The following is a 19514-nucleotide window of genomic DNA, read 5'->3' as shown; positions in this document are numbered from 1 at the left end:
AGATGATGGCGACACCTCCTCCTACTTGGTTGGTGCGGTCTTTTCTGGAGATCTTGTAGCCTTCGGGGATGGCGGTAGCGATGTCTGGAGCAGAGGAGGCGTTCATCCATGTCTCCGTGATGAAGGCGACGTCCGGGGCTGTGGAGTCCAGGAGGTCCCAAAGTTCAACGGCGTGCTTGTGGACGGAACGAGCGTTGATCAGGATGCACTTGAGGTGGTTGATGGCGCGTGGGCTTGTGGTCGTGGTAGTTGCGTGGTGGAAGATGCGTTTGCAGGAGTTGCAGGCGAAGGGTCCATGGGTGCGTTTGGGGTGAGCTAGGAAGCAGGTTTTGGAGCGCCCTGGGTTGAGGGCGTGGAGGGTGGTGGGGTCGTAGCGGATCAGCGGGGCTTGGGGGAGCTGGGGACCAGGGGTCGTGGCGCTGGGCGCGGGCCAGGCGCGGACGGGCGCAGACGGGCTTGCCTCTGGCGCGCCTCTGGCGCGCCCGCTGCGCAGTCGCGCAGCGGCCGCCATAAGAGGTAGGAGGGGGGGGGAGGGGTCAGCTGGGGGCGAATGGGAGCTGGGGGGCGGGGGCGTGCAGGAGGTCGCGGCGGGAAAGCGCGAGGGAGGGGGGGGACAGGTAGAGTGAGAGGAGCTGGGGGAGGGGGTTTAGGGTGGAGGAGGGTGAGTGTTAGGAGGTTTGGAGATTAGGGAGAGAGATAGGAGTAGGGTTGTGAAGATAGGGGAGGGGGGGTTGTAGAGGTGGGTGAGGGAGAGAGGTAGAGTGAGAGGATAGGGAGATAGGTAGTAGAGGGGGTGGCGGGAGGGGGGGAGAGATAGAGAAATAGATAGAGAAAATAGATAGAGAAGTCAATAGATAGGGAAATAGATAGATAGACAGATAGGTAGGTAGGAGGAGGTGGAGAGTGGGGGAGTTAGATAGTGAGATAGGGAGCTAGAGAGATAGGAAGATAGGAGGAGTGAGGGAGGTAGATAGCGAACGGGTTAGCTAGGGGTGAGAGAGGGGGAGGCGAGTGAGGGAGGGGGATGAGGAAGGAGCAGGAGGGCAGGCTCGGGGGAAGAAGACGGAGGAGGTAGAAGAGCCGAAGACAGGAGAACAGAAGACAGAAGAACAGAAGACGGAAGAGCAGAAGACAGAAGACCAGAAGAACAGAAGACAGAAGAACAGAAGAACAGAAGATCGGAAGAGGAGAAGAACAGAGAAGAACAGAGAAGAACAGAGAAGAACAGAGAAGAACAGAGAAGAACAACACAGAAGCACCGAGAAGAACAGAGAAGAAGAACACAGAAGACCGGAAGAACACAGAAGAACAGAAGGGAAGAACAGAAGAACAGAACAGAAGAACAGAAGAACACAGAAGAAGATTGCAGAGGGGGAGCGAGGAGGAAGAGACAGAGAGGAGGAAAACAAGCAGGAGCAGGAGAGAAGGTGAGTGTCGCGGGGCAGGGCCAGTGACTCTTCAGTCCAAGTTTGGTGGAGGTAAGTCCTTGCCTCCCCACGCTAGACTGCATTGCTGGGTACCGCGTGATTTGCAGCTGCTCCGGCTCCTGTGCACTCTTCCAGGATTTCCATTGTGCACAGCCAAGCCTGGGTCCCCGAAACTCTAACCTGCAGTGCACAACCTTCTGAGTGGTCCTCCGGTGTCGTGGGACTCCCTTTTGTGACTTCGGGTGGACTCCGGTTCACGTTTCTTCTAAGTGCCTGTTCAGGTACTTCTGCGGGTGCTGCCTGCTTCTGTGAGGGCTCCCTACGTTGCTGGGCGCCCCCTCTGTCTCCTCATCCAAGTGGCGACAACCTGGTCCCTCCTGGGCCACAGCAGCACCCAAAAACCCTAACCGTGACCCTTGCAGCTAGCAAGGCTTGTTTGCGGTCTTTCTGCATGGGAACACCTCTGCAAGCTTCTTCACGACGTGGGACGTCCATCCTCCAAAGGGGAAGTTCCTAGTCCTCTTCGTTCTTGCAGAACACCAAGCTTCTTCCAACAGGTGGCAGCTTCCTTGCACCCACAGCTGGCATTTCCTGGGCTCCTGCCCACTCTCTACACTGTCGCGACTATTGGACTTGGTCCCCTTGTCTTACAGGTACTCAGGTCCGGAAATCCACTGTTGTTGCATTGCTGGTGTTTGTTCTTCCTGCAGAATCCCCCTATCACGACTTCTGTGCTCTCTGGGGGTAGTAGGTGCACTTTACACCTACCTTTCAGGGTCTTGGGGTGGGCTATTTTTCTAACCCTCACTGTTTTCTTACAGTCCCAGTGACCCTCTACAAGCTCACATAGGTTTGGGGTCCATTCGTGGTTCGCATTCCACTTTTGGAGTATATGGTTTGTGTTGCCACTATACCTATGTGCTCCTATTGCAATCTATTGTAACTTTTCACTGTTTGCATTACTTCCTTTTGCTATTATCTGCATAATTTTGGTTTGTGTACATATATCTTGTGTATATAACTTATCCTCATACTGAGGGTACTCACTGATATACTTTTGGCATATTGTCATAAAAATAAAGTACCTTTATTTTTAGTAATTCTGTGTATTGTGTTTTCTTATGATATTGTGCATATAACACCAGTGGTATAGTAGGAGCTTTACATGTCTCCTAGTTCAGCCTAAACTGCTTTGCCATAGCTACCTTCTATCAGCCTAAGCTGCTAGAAACACCTCTTCTACACTAATAAGGGATAACTGGACCTGGCACAGGGTGTAAGCACCTCTGGTACCCACTACAAGCCAGGCCAGCCTCCTACAACCCCCAATTTCTGCCTGTTGTCAGTTTGTGTGACTTCACTGGGATCCTGCTAACCAGGACCCCTGTGATGAGGCTCTGTCCCTTCTAACTTGGTAACTTGTACCATTTTCACCGTACATTTGGCATACTGGCGCCTCCATGTAAGGCCCTAGTATATGGTACCCATGGCATTGGGGTGCCAGGGGATCCCCCATCGGCTGCAGCATGTATTATGCCACCCATGGGGAACCCATGCAAAGTGTTCTGCAGGCCCGCCATTGTAGCCTGCGTGAAAGGGTGCATGCACCCTTTTACACCATTGGTCGCTGCAGTAGGTGACTAAGTCACCCCAATGGCAGGTCCTCCTAGCCCAGAGGGCAGGGTGCAAGCACCTGTATGTGAGGGCACCCCTGCACTAGCAGAAGTGCACCCACAAACTCCAGTGCCATTTTCATTGACTTCGTGAGGGCGGGGATGCCCATTTATGTATGTACTGGACATAGGTCACTGCCTATGTCCAGCTACATAATGGCAACTCTGAACCTAGGCATGTTTGTTATCAAAAATGTCAGAATTATACCCAAATACTGTTGCCAGTATCGGAAGTATGATTCCATGCTCTCTGGGGGCTCTTTAGAGGACCCCCAGCATTGCTCTCACCAACCTTCTAGAGTTTTCCGGGCTGCCCAAGCTGCTGCCACCCCTCAGACAGGTTTATCCCCTCCTGCTGCTTGAACAGCTCAAGCCCAGGAAGGCAGAACAAAGGATTTCCTTTGGGAGAGGGGGGTAACACCCTCTCCCTTTGGAAATAGGTGTTACATGGCTTAGGAGGGGTAGCCCCCCAAGCCACTGGTATGCTCTGAAGGGCACATTTGGTGCCCTCTGTGCATATACCAGTCCACACCAGTTCGGGGACCTCCAGTCCCTGATCTGGTGTGAAACTGGACAATGGAAAGGGGAGTGACCACTCCCCTGTCCATCACCACCCCAGGGGTTAGTGCCCAGAGCTCCTCCAGAGGGTCCCTGGGATCTGCCATCCTGAATCCAAAGTTGGCAGGGCCCTCTGGGAGCATCTGAGAGGCTAGCCCAGGCAGGTGATGTCAGAGCCCCCTCCTGATAGGTGGTCACCTGGCTAGGTGACTAATCCCCCTTTCAGGGCTATATAGGGTCTCTGTTTGGGGGGTGGGAGGGGCTCAGATTCAGCTTGAAAGATTCCAGCAGGACTCCTCTACAACCTCAACTTTGACTTCTAGCCACTGGAACCGCGACTGGACCCTCCAGGAACTGACAACCTGCATCCATGATGAAGACTCTGCTTGCAACATTGTTTCCACGGCTCCTTCCAGCTTCTGCAACATTTCCACGGCTTTGCATCCTCTGAGGGTGGCAAGTGTTCAGTCTGCATGAGAAAGAAGGAATCTGAGTGAAGGAGTCACTCCCCTGCATCTGCAGGCACCAACTGCAACAATGACCGGCTGCATGGATGATATTATCCTGAGCTGTGTGGATCCTGCATCACAGGTGGTGGTCTGGAGTAGTCCTCTTGGTCCTCTGTGCCAGCTGTCCAACTTTGGTGGAGGCAAGTCTTTGCCTTCCCACGCAGCACAGGACCTGCATGCACAGCACCTCTTGTAGTTGCCAAGGCTTGTTTGCATCTCCTCCAAGGGATCTTCAGTCTCCATGTAGCCCCCAGCACTTCTTCCTGCGACACACAGCCCTCTGAGTGCTTTTCCTGTGGCGTCTGACCCTTCTCCACTAGTGCTGAGTGGGCTCCTCTCTCCACTAGTGCTGAGTGGACTCCTCTGGGACTTCTGGTTCCTCGTCCAATTGGTCTCCTGTGGGGGCTGCCTTTTCTTTGCACTCACTACCTTTCTAAGGGTCCCCCTAGGACTCTTACCCCCCACCCCCAGGAGTTGAGTCCTCCTGGACCTTGCTGGTCCCCAGCAGCTCCACTTTTGCTTCACTGCGACTTCTGCCTTTGCCAAGACGTGTTGGTGGCTTTTCCGTACTACTGATCAACTGCAATCTTCTATCCAGTGTAGGACATCGACTGCATCCTCCAGAAACTCTTCACCTGCTCCAGGGCTGCATTTCTGACCGTCTTCGTCCTACCGTCAACTAACTCCTGCATTCACAGTTGGGTGGGTAGTAGCTCCTACTCCTCCTAGACTCTTCTGTGACTTCTGGACTTGGTCCCCTTCTTTCACAGATCTTCTCTTTAGAAATCCACAGCTGTTTTTTTGCGGTCTTTTGTCTGGGTGTTGCATTTTCTTATTTTTTTGCTTCCTTTTGGGTGGTTTAGAGAAAATACAGTAATTTACTCCTTTCCGCCTGGTCACTAGGGGGCACTGTGGTACTTACCTTTGGGGTTTCCTAGTACCCCAGATCCCCTCTACACATTCCACTTACCTAGGTGGGGGTCCTGTGTTCGCATTCCATTTTTTAAATATATGGTTTGGGCTCCACTAGGGTCACTATTGCCTAATTGCATTTGCACTGTTTTCTATCACTTTCTATGCCTATTGCTGATAATTAGTGTATATAATTGGTGTGTTACCTTCCTCCTATTGGAGAGTTGCCTCTAGTACTTTTTGGTATTGTGTCACTAAAAAAAATTACCTTTATTTTTGTAACACTGAGTGTTTTCTTTCATGTGTGTGAGTGCTGTGTGACTACAGTGGTTTTGCATGAGCTTTGCATGTCTCCTAGATAAGCCTTGGCTGCTCATCCACAACTACCTCTAGAGAGCCCGGATTCTAGACACTGCCTACACATCACTAATAGGGGATAACTGGACCTGGTGTAAGGTGTAAGTACTTTAGGCACCCACCACACACCAGGCCAGCTTCCGACAATGCCAGGTCTAACAGATGTTCTTTAGTGGCAGATGGTAAGAAAGGAATTTTCAAATTGTATTTGTTGGCAGAGTAATCAGTTGTATAGTAATGTGTATTGCTTTGTAATCTGACCTTTGGTGAAAGGTTCCAGAGTGGACCTTTCACATTGAGTGGGGTGGGTTATGTATTGTTTGATATTATTTTCTTTGTGGAGGTACATGAGTGATTTAGCTGCTCTGTAGGTTCTGCCTCCCCAATGGACAGCAAAGCCATCAGCAGGGCTGGCTTTAGGGCTGGCGTCGCCCGGTGCACCAATCTATTTTGCTTCCAGCCCCACACCCGGACCACCTCCTGGATTCACTCACTGCCACCTGGCAAAATTGCCCCTCAGCTCACCATAGCCCCTCTCACATGCATTTCATTTGTTTTAAAGCGCTTGTAAAGGCTCACTTTACTAATCCACTCAGTTATCTACATAAAACATACTTCTGTTCTTTGCAGCAGGGATATTAACCCTCTGTGCTACTTTATATAGAGTCAAAACTGCCACTGGACAAAATGCAAATCTCTCTAGCAAGAACATTAATCACAAGCGTTACCTTGACATTTCTGAATTGCTTCCTCAAGGCTTGACGCACAAGGAACTTTTCAGCAGGTGCTTTTACATCGGAAGTTTTGAAAGTTATTGCTAAAACACAGCGTTACCCCTTCCCCGAGGTCAGCACCCAGTGCGGCTGCACCGGTTGCACTGCCCTAAAGTCGGCTCTGGGCACCAGTAAGAGGTGTATGGCTTGGAGAAGCTTTTGGGGACTGTACTCTAAGAGTGCATTAAGGATTTTTTTTATTTTTTTAGCACAGTTACTGCCTTATCAAATGTATGCAAAGAAGATTAACAGAGGCGGAGCCTTGATACTGGTTCTTTAGGCTTTGTTTTTTTAGGTGATTATATGAGCTCTGGTGAAAAAGCTAAATCAGTATACAATCAGATCTAAAAAACGTTATCCAGCCCTTAATGCAGAAATGTGGACTGCTACTATCACCAGTGAGAATTACACCACCTCTGCTAAACAATTACACAATGTGATATTGTTGTAAATAAGGTGGGAGGAAGATCACAATAGTTATATGTTATAACGCCTCACATAACTGGATACTTCACAGGTATGCACTGTCAATTATATGGCTATCCAAACATGCAAAGGAAATCTGCAGCCATAATTTGCTTTTGTAACACATGTGACAAAGTGGTCAGCAAAATGTATTATTGTTACCACAATAGCATCGAAATGAACTATGAATAATACTAGAGTTCATTGTGAATGTCAAATAAAACAAATATATAAACTATTTTAAACATTTCAGAGAAACAAAAATGTCATCAACACTAAATGGCAACTGTAACGGTATTCATGAAAAGTGTACTCCCTAATGTAGTGGTTTCCAACCTGTTGTCCGGGGCCCCCTGGGGGTCCGCGAAGCCTCCTCAGGAGGTCCGCGACTGCTTAGTAAACTTAATATTAACAGATTAGGTCCCTGGCTTTCATTAATGAGTCAGAGGCGGGGTCCCCAGGTTCCAATAATGATTCAGTGGGGGTCCACAGAAGTCAAAAGGTTGGGAACCACTTGTATTTACACTGAATATCACTTTGCCAACAAAGCCAGTTTCAGAAAACTAGCAAAGGTGAAGCGAAACAAGACATGGCTTGTTCGTGCAAATCTATAAACATTGCACCATATATACAATGGATGCATGCCAGTAGCTGAGATTATATATATATATCAAACTTCACTTGAATTGGTCAGACCCTAGCCCCTAGCTTGAGGTTGCATGAAACAGAATTACCATAACACGTTTTGTTTGTAAAGCGCATGTTCACCCCTTGGGGCATCTTGGCTCTGAGTCTCAAGTGTTTATTGTTGCCCAACTCAATATGTCATGCATAGATGTGCTTCCGACAGACTGTACTCAAAATGCTTACCCTGTACATATATTATACTCTATATCCTTTCACTTGGCACAGTAAATTCACTTCCTAGTGATTGTTTGCGTGAACTACTAATCTGTTATAAATGTAATTTCTGATGACAACCACCAACACAGTTTGACTGCGATTACTCACATAGCATTACAAACTCATCTTGAATCATTTGATACTAACCAAGGTTCAATAAAATGATCAATAACCTTCTGAATTCTGATCGATTTGAATTAAGCTGCACAATTGCCTACCAGTGCCTGGAACAACACTATCACCCCTCCACTCAGACCCCCTGCTTTTCACCCTTTGCTGTCGTACTAAGCCCCCATATGGGCCCAGTGGTGTACAGGGCCACTCACTGAAAAGAGCATCGGTGCCATATCAGAGGTGTAGTAAATGCCAGTCCAATCCCATAGCGGCATCTCTTGTGTAAGACGCAGCATATAGGTTAAGAAGCTGTCTATGTGAAGTGGAAGTCCCACACTACCTTCCTACATGTTACAAAGTGCTTGAAATATGAATTTTTCCCCATCATCAAGGCAAACCTTATTCCGTGGGGAAATCCTCTTTTATAGCCAGCCATCTTCTTAGGCGGCCAGACATGGAACCTCCTACTGGTAAAGACTTGGCTAAAACAATTCTCCAAGTGAGCTTCTAAATGAGTTTTGTAAAGTAAGACTAAAATTGCCATTGCCCAAGAAGGTCTTCAGTTCAATCCTGCTAAACAAGGAAATATCTGATTCGCGGAACTGCTTCACTCTTCCTTGATCCCAGCAAAGATCAGGAATGATGTGGGTCTTACTGACAATCTCCTTTTTAACCCCAGACTCCAAAATGTATGCAACATTTATGGCTAGGTGTAGGAAAGTACCATCTTTCTTGGCATGTTACCCCCAATTTCGGACTGACTGTCAGTGTGTTTTGACAGTCACTGGGATCCTGCTAGTCAGGACCTAGTGCTTATGGTTTGTGGCCTGCTTGCCAGTGTACTTGCACTATTTTCTAAATTGTCACTGGAGGCCTGCTGATCAGAACTCCAGTGCTCATGCTCAGTTTCTAAATGTCACTATAGTTTAGTGACTCCATATTTCACTCCAAATTGGCATACTGGACCCTCCTTATAAGTCCCTAGTATATAGCACCTATGTATTCAGGGCTTTGGGGTACCAGGGGATACTTATGGGCTGCAGCATTTCTTTTGCCACCCATAAGGAGCTCATACAAACACTTCTTCAGGACTGCCATTACAGCCGGAGTGAAACAGTGTAAGCACTATTTCACAGCCATTTTCACTTCCCCAGGTGACTTATAAGTCACCTATATATCTAACCTTCAGACCTTGAAGGCTAGGTGCATAGTAGCTGTGTGTGAGGGCACCCCTGCACTAGCAGAGGTGCCCCCAAGTCATCCAGGCCCATTTCCCCAGACTTCATGAGCACAGGGACGCCATTATAAGTGTGCACTACATATAGGTCAATACATATATGTAGCTTCACAATGGTAACCCTGAATATGGCCATGTAAGTTGTCTCAGAACTGGAAATTGTACCTCCATGATGATTCTGGTATTGGGGGGCAATTCCATGCACCCTGGGGGCTCCACCAGGGACCCCCAGTACTGCCAAACCAGCTCTGCGGTTTCCACTGCAGCCCCAGCTGCTGCTGCCTCACAGGCAGGCTTCTGTCTTCCTGGGGCTTGGGCAGCCCAATCCAAGGAAGGCAGAACAAAGCATTTCCTTTGGGACAGGGGTGTTTCACCCTCTCCCTTTGGAAATAGGTGTTACAGGCATGGTAAGGGTATCCTCCCAGAGCCTCTGGAAATGCTTTGAAGGGCACAGAAGGTGCCCTCTTTGCATAATCCAATCTACACCAGTTCAGGGACCCCCCAGTCCCTGCTCTGGCACGGAACTGGACAAAGGAAAGTGACCACTCCCCTGTCCATCACCACTCCAAGGGTGGTGCCCAGAGCGCCTCCCGAGTGTCCCTGGGTTCTGCCATCTTCTTTTCAGGATGGCCAGGGAACTCTGAGAACATCTGGAGTGGCCAGTGCCAGCAGGTTACATCAGAGACCCCTCCTGATAGGTGCTTACCGCGTTAGCTGACCAATCCCTCTCTCATGGCTACTTAGGGTCTCTCCTCAGATTCAGATTGCTTCACTTTCTACCGTTGGATCAACCACAGAACTGCTCCAGGAACTCTACAACTTTCAACAAAGTATGCAAGAAAGCTACTTCAACTCCGTACGTTCAGCTGCTGCCAGCAACTGCAACAGTTTCCAGGTTGTGCACACTCTGAGGACGGCCTGTCCTCATCCCGCACCAGAAGAACCAAAGGAATCTCCTCTGCAGCACCGACTGGTACTCTGGGTCCCATCTCCTGACGAGGAGTGTGGTTCCTGGAACACAGGTGGTGGACTGAAGTGACCCTGACTATCCAAAGATCCAACTGTCCAAATTTGGTGGAAGTAAGAGCATGCCTTCCTGGGCCAAACAGTACCCCTGTGCACAGCGTGTTTTGCAGCTCCTAGGGCTTCTGTGCGCTTCCCCAAGAAATCTTTCATGCACAGCATAGCCCAGGTCCCCAGCACTCTATCCTGCGACTTTCAGCTCCTTGAGTTGTTCCCCGGCGGTGTGGGATCTCCCCGCACGCCCTCGCCTGACTACATCCTCCTAGGCGACCTCAACTTCCATCTGGAACAGAACGACCCCAACACCACCGCCCTGCTCGACAACCTCGCCAACCTCGGCCTCAAGCAACTGGTGAACACCGCCACCCACATCGCCGGACACACGCTCGACCCTATTTTCTCCGCCAGCAAACACATCCTCTTCAGCCACACCTCCGCTCTACACTGGACTGACCACAGCTGTGTCCACTTCACATTCCGACGCGAGACCCGCCACCTCCGCACTCAACCCATCCCTCGTCGACAGTGGAACAAGATCCCCGAAGAGCAACTCCTCTCCACACTCGCCGCCAACCAACCCACCCTCACCACCAACCCAAACGACGCAGCCCTCAGCCTCACAAACTGGATCTCCAACTGCGCAGACAACCTTGCTCCCCTCAAACGCACGCATCGACAGACCAACACCAAAAAACCTCTCTGGTTCTCTGACAACCTCAAAGAATCAAAGAAAACTTGTCGCACCCTCGAGAAGGCCTGGCGCAAGGACCACACCGCTGACAACATGACCGCCCTCAAGAACGCTACCCGCGAACACCACCACCTGATCCGCGCTGCCAAAAGGAACTTTTTCACCGACAGACTGGACAAAAACAGCCACAACAGCAGAGAACTTTTCAGCATCGTCAAGGAGTTCTCCAACCCCAACGCCAACGCAAATGCCGTCACGCCCTCACAGGATTTGTGCGAATCCCTCGCCACCTTCTTCCACCGCAAGATCAGCGACCTCCATGACAGCTTCGGACACCAGACCCAACCTAACATCACTGAACCCACACCCCCGGCCTTCACCCTCAACAACTGGACCCACATCAACACTGAAGAAACCAAATCCATCAAGAACTCTATCCACTCCGGCACCCCTTCGGACCCCTGCCCTCACTTCATCTTTAATAAAGCCGACGACATCATCGCCCCGCACCTCCAGGCCGTCATCAACTCTTCTTTTTCTTCTGCTACCTTCCACCAATGCTGGAAACACGCCGAAGTCAACGCCCTCCTAAAGAAACCTACGGCTGACCCGAGCGACCTGAAAAACTTCCGCCCCATCTCTCTCCTGCCTTTCCCAGCCAAGGTAATAGAGAAGACCGTCAACAAACAGCTGACCACCTTCCTGGAAAACAACAACCTGCTCGACCCTTCACAAACCGGATTCCGAACCAACCACAGCACGGAAACCGCCCTCATCTCAGTCACAGACGACATCAGAACCCTGATGGACAACGGTGAAACAGTCGCCCTCATCCTCCTCGACCTCTCGGTGGCCTTCGACACCGTCTGTCACCGCACCCTAATCACCCGCCTCCGCTCCACCGGGATCCAAGGCCAGGCCCTGGACTGGATCGCCTCCTTCCTCTCAAACCGTTCCCAAAGAGTTTACCTCCCACCGTTTCGCTCAGACCCCACCGAGATCATCTGCGGCGTACCTCAAGGCTCATCTCTCAGCCCGACACTCTTCAATGTCTACATGAGCCCCCTCGCCAACATCGTACGCAAGCACGACATCATCATCACCTCCTACGCAGACGACACCCAAATTATACTCTCCCTCACCAAGGACCCCGCCAGCGCCAAGACCAACCTACAAGAGGGTATGAAGGACGTCGCAGATTGGATGAGGCTCAGCCGCCTAAAGCTGAACTCTGACAAAACGGAAGTCCTCATCCTCGGCAACACCCAGTCCACCTGGGATGACTCCTGGTGGCCCACGGCCCTCGGCACCGACCCCCACAGACCACGCCCGCAACCTCGGCTTCATCTTGGACCCCCTTCTCACCATGACCAAGCAAGTCAACGCCGTGTCCTCCGCCTGCTTCCTCACCCTCCGCAAGATCTTCCGCTGGATCCCCGCCGACACTAGAAAAACCGTGACCCACGCCCTCGTCACGAGCCGCCTGGACTACGGCAACACCCTCTACGCTGGGACCACCGCCAAACTCCAAAATCGCCTGCAACGCATTCAAAACGCCTCGGCCCGCCTCATCCTCGACGTACCCCGCAACAGCCACATCTCCGCACACCTGAGACACCTGCATTGGCTCCCAGTCAGCAAAAGGATCACCTTTCGACTTCTCACCCACGCACACAAAGCCCTCCACAACAAGGGACCAGAATACCTCAACCGACGCCTCAGCTTCTACGTCCCCACCCGCCTCCTCCGTTCCTCTGGCCTCGCGCTTGCTGCCGTCCCTCGCATCCGCCGCTCCACGGCGGGTGGGAGGTCTTTCTCCTTCCTGGCAGCCAAGACCTGGAACTCCCTCCCCACCAGCCTCAGGACCACCCAGGACCACTCCGCATTCCTGGAGACTCCTAAAAACCTGGCTTTTCGAGCAGCAGTAACCCCCCCCCCCCTTTCCCCTAGCGCCTTGAGACCCGCACGGGTGAGTAGCGCGCTTTATAAATGTTAATGATTTGATTTGATGATAGTGCTGCGACGACTGCGATTTGCAACTCCGTTGTCCATGTGTCCTGGGATTCCTGGGGGTGCTGCCTGGTCTTCTGAGGGCTCTCTGCTGAAGTGCTGAGAGCCCCCCCTGTCTCCTCAGTCCAAGTTGAGACCTCCTTGGCCCGGGTAGCACCTTTTCCCACCAAACTCATCCCCTGCGTGAGCAATGGCTTGTTGGCAGAATCCAGCGATGAAAACCAGCCTGCATTCATCTCTTCGACGTGGGACATCTCTTGCACCAAGTAGGAACCCACAGGTATCTTCTTTGGTGCATTTCTGACTTTTTCTTCCAACTGGAGGTTCCACTTTTGCATCTTCATCTGGGTTAGCAGGGGCTCCTGTTACTCCTGGACTCTTCAGATGTTGTTGGACTTGGTCTCCTCTCTCCGCAGGTCTTCAGGTCCAGGAATCCATTGTTGGCGTCTTGCAGTCTTGCTTGGTTTTTGCATAATTCTTTATCACGATTTCTAGTGTGTTCTGAGGAGACTTGCTGTACTTTACTCCTGCTCTCCTGGGCTCTGGGGTGGAGTACTTTACTTACCTTTGGTGTTTTCTTACACTCCCAGCACCCCTCTACACACTACTCTTGCCTAGGTGGGAAACCAACATTCGCATTCCACTATTTCAGTATATGGTTTGTGTTTCCCCAGGCCCATCGTAACCTACGGTGATTTTCACTATTTGCACTATTTTATGACTGTTTTCTTACCAATTTTGGTTACTAGTTATATTTTATGTATAATACTTACCTCCTAAGGGAGTATAACCTCTAAGATATTTTTGGCCTTGTGTCACTAAAATAAAGTACCTTTATTTTTGGTAACACTGAGTATTGTCTTTTTGTGTTTAAGTACTGTGTGATTGCAGTGGTATTGAAAGAGCTTTGCATGCCTCCTAGTTCAGCCTTGGCTGCTCTGCCTACAGCTACATCTAGACAGTCTGGCTTCTAGACACTGACTACATTTCACTAATAAAGGATAACTGGACCTCGTATAAGGTTTAAGTACCTTAGGTACCCACTACAAAACCAGGCCAGTCTCCTACACTAGGTCTCTATTTAGAAATTTTACTCAAACAACGTGGATGTATTATTAGTAAACATATATGTGTGTGAATGACTTAGTAATTGCAACAGAGATAGTGCAGAAGAACAAAACAGTCTTGGATCCATTAACTGGCAGCAAGAACGCAATCTATAAAGTGACTGGGATTATTTTATGGACTACATTGAGAAGAATGAGATACCCACAAGCCTTGAGGTGGTATCTAGGAGCCATTTATCAACTACCCATGCCTCTGCTATAATCCATAATTATATTTCAGGTTTTACATTCAGAGCGCGCCCCTTCATGACTGAGCCTTGAGTTCATTGCTATATGACCTATGTTTTGAGTCTCTAACGATAATGACCTGTAATAACATCAATAAAAGCTTCAGACTTGTTCGTCTGGGAACCATCAGTAGCACTATACGCGGATGACTCACTTGTATACTGCATTCAGCAGGACCCGCATTTATAAATCAATATGTTGTTTTTTCAAGCTAGTCATTAAATAAAAAACAGATTGACAACAAATGGACAAGAAGACTGGAATCAAGTCTAAACAGTTAGTGAGAAAGTAAAATATCTTCAAATTTGCATAACAAAAGCTGAGGGGAGTAACTTAAATAGCACAATGGAAGGCTGCGCCCATTTTATCAATGGGTTTATTTTACCCCATAGCCCTCCCCTTGTGCCAGAAATAATAGTTCTCCCAAGAGGCTTCGAGATCTATCTAACCTTGTGGTTCTGCTAGCCTGACAGCTAAACAAGAGATGCCTTTTAGCAAGGAGAAGTCACTACACTTCAGCATTATTGCTTCCACCACTGATCCTCAAGGCTGGCCTATGTGGTATTCCAAACACAACATCTGCTATCTGCCCTAGAGCTATCCACATGTTTCAGGCTCTACATATGTGCCCCTTACAGAATCCGTTTTGATCTTGCCTCTGTATGCTTTAATAACTGATTTTTCGAGACTGGCCTCATACATTCATGTGACTCAGTAAGCCCTGTATGGCTATTGTCACATTTATTTAATATTAATGTGGTGTATAGCTGATGAATGTGGAGTGAGGCGAGGGATATCATGGATTGAAAGTTATCTCCATATGGTGATTTGGGAAGGGAAAGTTGTGTATTGTGTAAACAAAAAAATTCAATGAAAGGTAAATTGGGCAATAATGGGGATTAAATAGTTATACATGAATTATAAACACATTAATATGGAGCAACAAAAGTTCCCGTGTTACAAAAAGAGCAACGTGGGCCTAGCATCTAGTTTTGATTAACACCAGTAAACAGGGGGAGTCACAAAAAAAGATTTTAAAAAGGACATTACTAATTATTCCTATGGACTTTGGCAGATTTATTGATGCTTTCTAGATGGCAGGTGGGAAAACATGTCATTATCTTCATTCTCTCACTCTTGTCTCTCTTTCCCCCTCCATGTCTGCAACAGTCCAGACCAGGGGTCTTCAAACGGGGGGTAGGGGAAGGACTCAAGTGATCCAAGGGGGCTGGGGTGGAGGGGGCACCAGGCTGTTGCCAAGAAAGGCATTATGCAGATAACACTGCCTTTTCAAGAAGAAATAGATTTATTGCATTTACAAAATATTTTAAAAAAGAGGTAACCAAACTTAACTTTAAACTGTAATGTTTAAATAAGTCTAGACATATTTCAACATTGCCAGCTTGATAGAATAATTGTGAAAAATTCTGAGGGGGGTTCGATGATTTTATTTTCCCCAATGGGTGGAGGGCGCGGCATTAAAATGTTTGAGAACCACTGGTCTAGACCAACATTATGTAGCTCCGTGGGTCAATGAACCTGCTGGTGATAATGGCATCCAAGGCATAGGTTAGACTCCTGGTCGGGGACAGAGTCTCTAAACACCACACATGATGAACAAAGTCATTCCCCCAGTGTCACCCCCAAAAAACAGACAGTGGGTCTGTAAGGCAAGGTAGGGCAGCAAGGCTGCCCAGTGAAGCCATTACAGCAAAGGGCCTGGAATGAGACCCTGTTGAGAGACTGAGGGCACTTCAGCAGGAACATCTTCAGTCTTCTTAGTGAGGGTGGAAACCCTGGCACCATCCTGCTGAAAACTACCAACTCTGCTAGTCTCAAAGCCGTCTCTGGCAGGACTGCAAGGGGGTATTGTGAAAAGGATACATTTCATGTTGGCTGGTACTTCTGAAAGGCAAGGACACAGCGCATAGAAGAAGATGGAAGGCTGGTATGGTTGAGGGGTACTAGTTCAAATATTAGGCTCGGTTCTGAACAGCCAGCTGGCCTGGAGCAGAGTCATGTGTCAGACCACTGCCTCGGACAGGTCTGGAGTACTGCACCCGCCCACTTCCATCCTCCTTCGAGGGGGCAGATCTCTGTGGCAAGCCCCCCTCCCCTGAAATACGAGTTTAAGGCAAGAAAGTGGGCACAAGCCCTGTGGTAGATGCCCGGTGCTTTCCCCTACAGCAGGTTGCATTATGGGCCTGGCATAGTTTTAGGAAGGAACCCAATACTCGCAGCTTGTAATATGCGGTTGATGATGGGCAGGCCTGGCCAAAGGTTTCCAATGATGAAGTCTCTTTACAGATCCATGTGTTATAAACCGAGCCACTGGAATTATGAGATTCTGCAGCCGTAGCATTTCCACATAACTATGGATTTACCACACGTGCCACATAATCCAACTGCTTTATAAATGTGCAGCTTTCAGCAAAATAAAAACGGTTCTATCTCAAACGATGAAAAGGCAAGAGACCCCTTTAGTGGCCGATTACTTTATTCACGTGCAACACAGTAATGAGGCGAACCGTTTGCCCAGACAGCACTAATGTTGGTTAAAATTACCAAACAGCGAAATACCGCCACAGAACGCGCCGCGTTAACCACATAATTTGCTTTATCTTGCCAGATAACTTAGTCAAAACAGACGCACAATATCAAATTCCAGTGTTTCAGAGTACCAGCTTCTCTGGTTATACGACCAGGTATATGGTCTTTGATTTTTTTAAAAAAGTTACGTTATAGTAGCTTAACAGGACACATGCCAGTTTACCAACCCATTAAAAACTTAATTACAGTGCTTAATTTATGCTTGTTGTAACTGGTGCTCAGCACCGGCACTTATTTTTGAGGGCCGGAGCTTATTGTTCCGCCTCAAGCATTTACAGCGAGCTGAAGACACATTTTAGGAAAGACGGAGGAAGAGAAAAACGAAAAAGCTTCACAATGGGAGAAAGCAGAAAGCTGCAAGAGTGAGCTGAAGGGACAGGGAGGGGCTTCAAATGGATTGAAGAGGCCCGAGATGGCTTTGGGATTGCGCTACCTCAGTATTCCATGTTCGCACATTTAATTGAAGCAGCCGCATGTTTAAGAGGAGGCTTTGAGCACCGGCACGTTTTATCTACAAATTAAGCACTGCTTAAATAGTAAAAGTAGAGTATACACTTCCAGTTTAGGGACGTCAGGCTCTAAAGCTCTCCCCCCACCCCCTTACCTCACTGAGATTTCACAGGAGCAAGTCTCCCCCCATGTCTCAGATACCCCCTTAGCGGAGTCCTTGTTGTCCCCATAGCTACGAATTACTAAATTAACAGGTACAAAGGACGAAACGTGACTTTATCCAGGTGTGCAAGATTAGAAGCCAGGTGGCGATATTCGACAAACTGCTGCTCACGCGTCACTAGCAACAGACTCCAGGGCTATTGCATGTCCCAGAACCACGTGTCGGAAGATTTCTCGGTCCAGTTTTTTGCTTTGCATTCTGGGACTTGTTGTCCCATTGTGTACGAACTACAATTTTCAGAATGCAAAGTGTAGTCCTGGCATGAAGGGGCTACTCCTGTATAAACATGGGGAACTATAAAGTGCTTCTGAACCTGAAGACAGGCAGGCAAGCTAGATATCCATCTAATAAACTCAATTGCCAGAACGCTTTAATCTCAGGCCCTACATTAGGGGTCTCCTGTGCTAGTCCACAAAGAAAAAAATCCTGCCAGACTTTGACAGCCAGATAAGCTACATTTGGTTAGTATAAGTGTAAATGAGAAACGTTTACAAAGTTAGTGGCTATTCAGAAAATGTGGTATGGATGAGGCCTAGGTGCACCTCAGTCTTGAACACTCTTGCCTCCCTCTTTAGATTTCATAAGCGGCACAGCTCGGTTGCCATGACCCCTACTGCAAGAAAGGAAAGCAGTCTGGCCTACTGATTGGATGAAAAAAGTAGCCAACGGGGTGGATCAGGCAGTTACACCCCTAAATCCCTGCACATGCTTCACTCAAACCCACATGCCTGTCACTCAATACAGTGCCTACAGGAGACATTTCTGTAATTCATGCTCTCTGAAGCCTAAGCAGTCTTAGTTGGGAGAAGGCGCTGTGCACCTCCCACTTTGGGCATTCTGGAACCGGTCTGACAGTGAAGGGTGGCACGTAAAGGGGTCACCGGCAGAGCTCTTAAGTATTAGGGAGACGCTCGTCCAGACTATATAAAGCATATTGCACAGCTTTTTATTTGTGATATGCACGATAGCAAGGTTACAGCGCCTAGCACAATCAATCGAGCCGACAATAATCTAAGCCAGTGCTTTTCTCTTTGTATTTTGGGTTTTGTGGTCGTTAATATAAGGAAATCAAGTGCCAGGATGAGAAGAAAACACCTGGCCTGGATCAGTTCTTTGTGAATGGGCCTGGGTAACCAGCTCTGGACCAAGTTAAGCTTGGTTTGGGTGTCCATTAACGCCTCACGCTGCACAATAATGCTTTGGGTGCCCAGAGAAAAGCTAGGACAGCAGTATTTAGTCAGAGTAATTTACACTTTTCTCGGCTGTTTATCAACTAGATCCTCGCTTGTACTTCTGAACTCTTGTGTTTTATAATACCATAAAAAATACAACTTTAGCACACGCTGACATTTTCAGCGAGTGAAAGGAAGACACCCAAGGGAAGCCATAAACACCCAGTTGTCTTCTTTTACTTACATTTTTTCCATTAATAATGCAGGACTACAAGTCCCAGGATGCAACGATAATACCGAACCTCATCAAGCTACCCATAAGCTTGAATGTTAAATATTTTAATTTGTTTTAGTTTGTTAGAATTAGCCTATAGATGTTCGTAACTGTGAAAGTTGCATGCACTGCATTGGAGAATATGAAACAAAAAAACATGCATAATCAGTTACATCAATTAACATAACAGTTTACAAAGATAAAAATATATATTTTTTAAAATACATCACACCAGCCAACCTCCACTAAAGCTGGAGGCAGAACAGCCTTTAAAACTTACCCCGTTGCTCATCAGAGCCAGCCGGAAGTGCAGGCCGGAGCCGCGCGCTGGTTCTCTTTTCCAAGACACTCGGCTACTGCGTCAGAAAGGGCGGGATGGAATGTGTTCGCCAAACTGTCTGTTTTTCTTGAGTTTGACCCCTCGCTTTTTGGGTGAATTCCATCTCCTTCAGTTGGATCAAAGTGTTTCTTTATGTTATGGTCACATAATGGGTATGTTTGTCTTTCTAAATGTATGCAAATGTCTGCTTTGGCAGAGCATGGTGGGATACGGGAGACCGACTGCATCGCTCTCCTGCCCCCTGCAGGGCCAGTGTAACGCGGCATCTTTCCAAGTGCACTGTGTCTTTGCTTCAAGACGTCTTTCAAATCTGCATAGAAACATCCCGGTCCGTGTTTTTTTTTTAATCAACCAATAAAACCATAGACTTTTGTGGCTTTTACTGGCATATATGTCTATAGTTTTCATTCTTTGTCGCAAATCTATTCCTTGTCTTCG

General features: G+C 48.4%; 1 protein-coding gene across 1 annotated transcript in view; it reads right to left on the bottom strand.

Annotated features, from left to right (window-relative positions):
* Positions 1 to 19154, bottom strand: part of COX4I2 (cytochrome c oxidase subunit 4I2) — a 162391-nt gene extending 143237 nt beyond the window's left edge. The window contains exon 1 of the mRNA XM_069243350.1: positions 19017 to 19154. Coding sequence (XP_069099451.1) covers positions 19017 to 19028 — 12 coding nt within the window. The 5' untranslated portion in view covers positions 19029 to 19154. The remainder of the gene's footprint in view (positions 1 to 19016) is intronic.
* Between the last annotated feature and the right edge of the window lie 360 nt (positions 19155 to 19514).

The sequence above is a fragment of the Pleurodeles waltl genome, chromosome 7 (genome assembly GCF_031143425.1).
Source record: "Pleurodeles waltl isolate 20211129_DDA chromosome 7, aPleWal1.hap1.20221129, whole genome shotgun sequence".
In the NCBI taxonomy this organism is placed as follows: Eukaryota; Metazoa; Chordata; class Amphibia; order Caudata; family Salamandridae; genus Pleurodeles; species Pleurodeles waltl.
The sequence above is the reverse complement of the archived record's forward strand: the minus strand, read 5'-3'. Positions and strand labels throughout refer to the sequence as shown.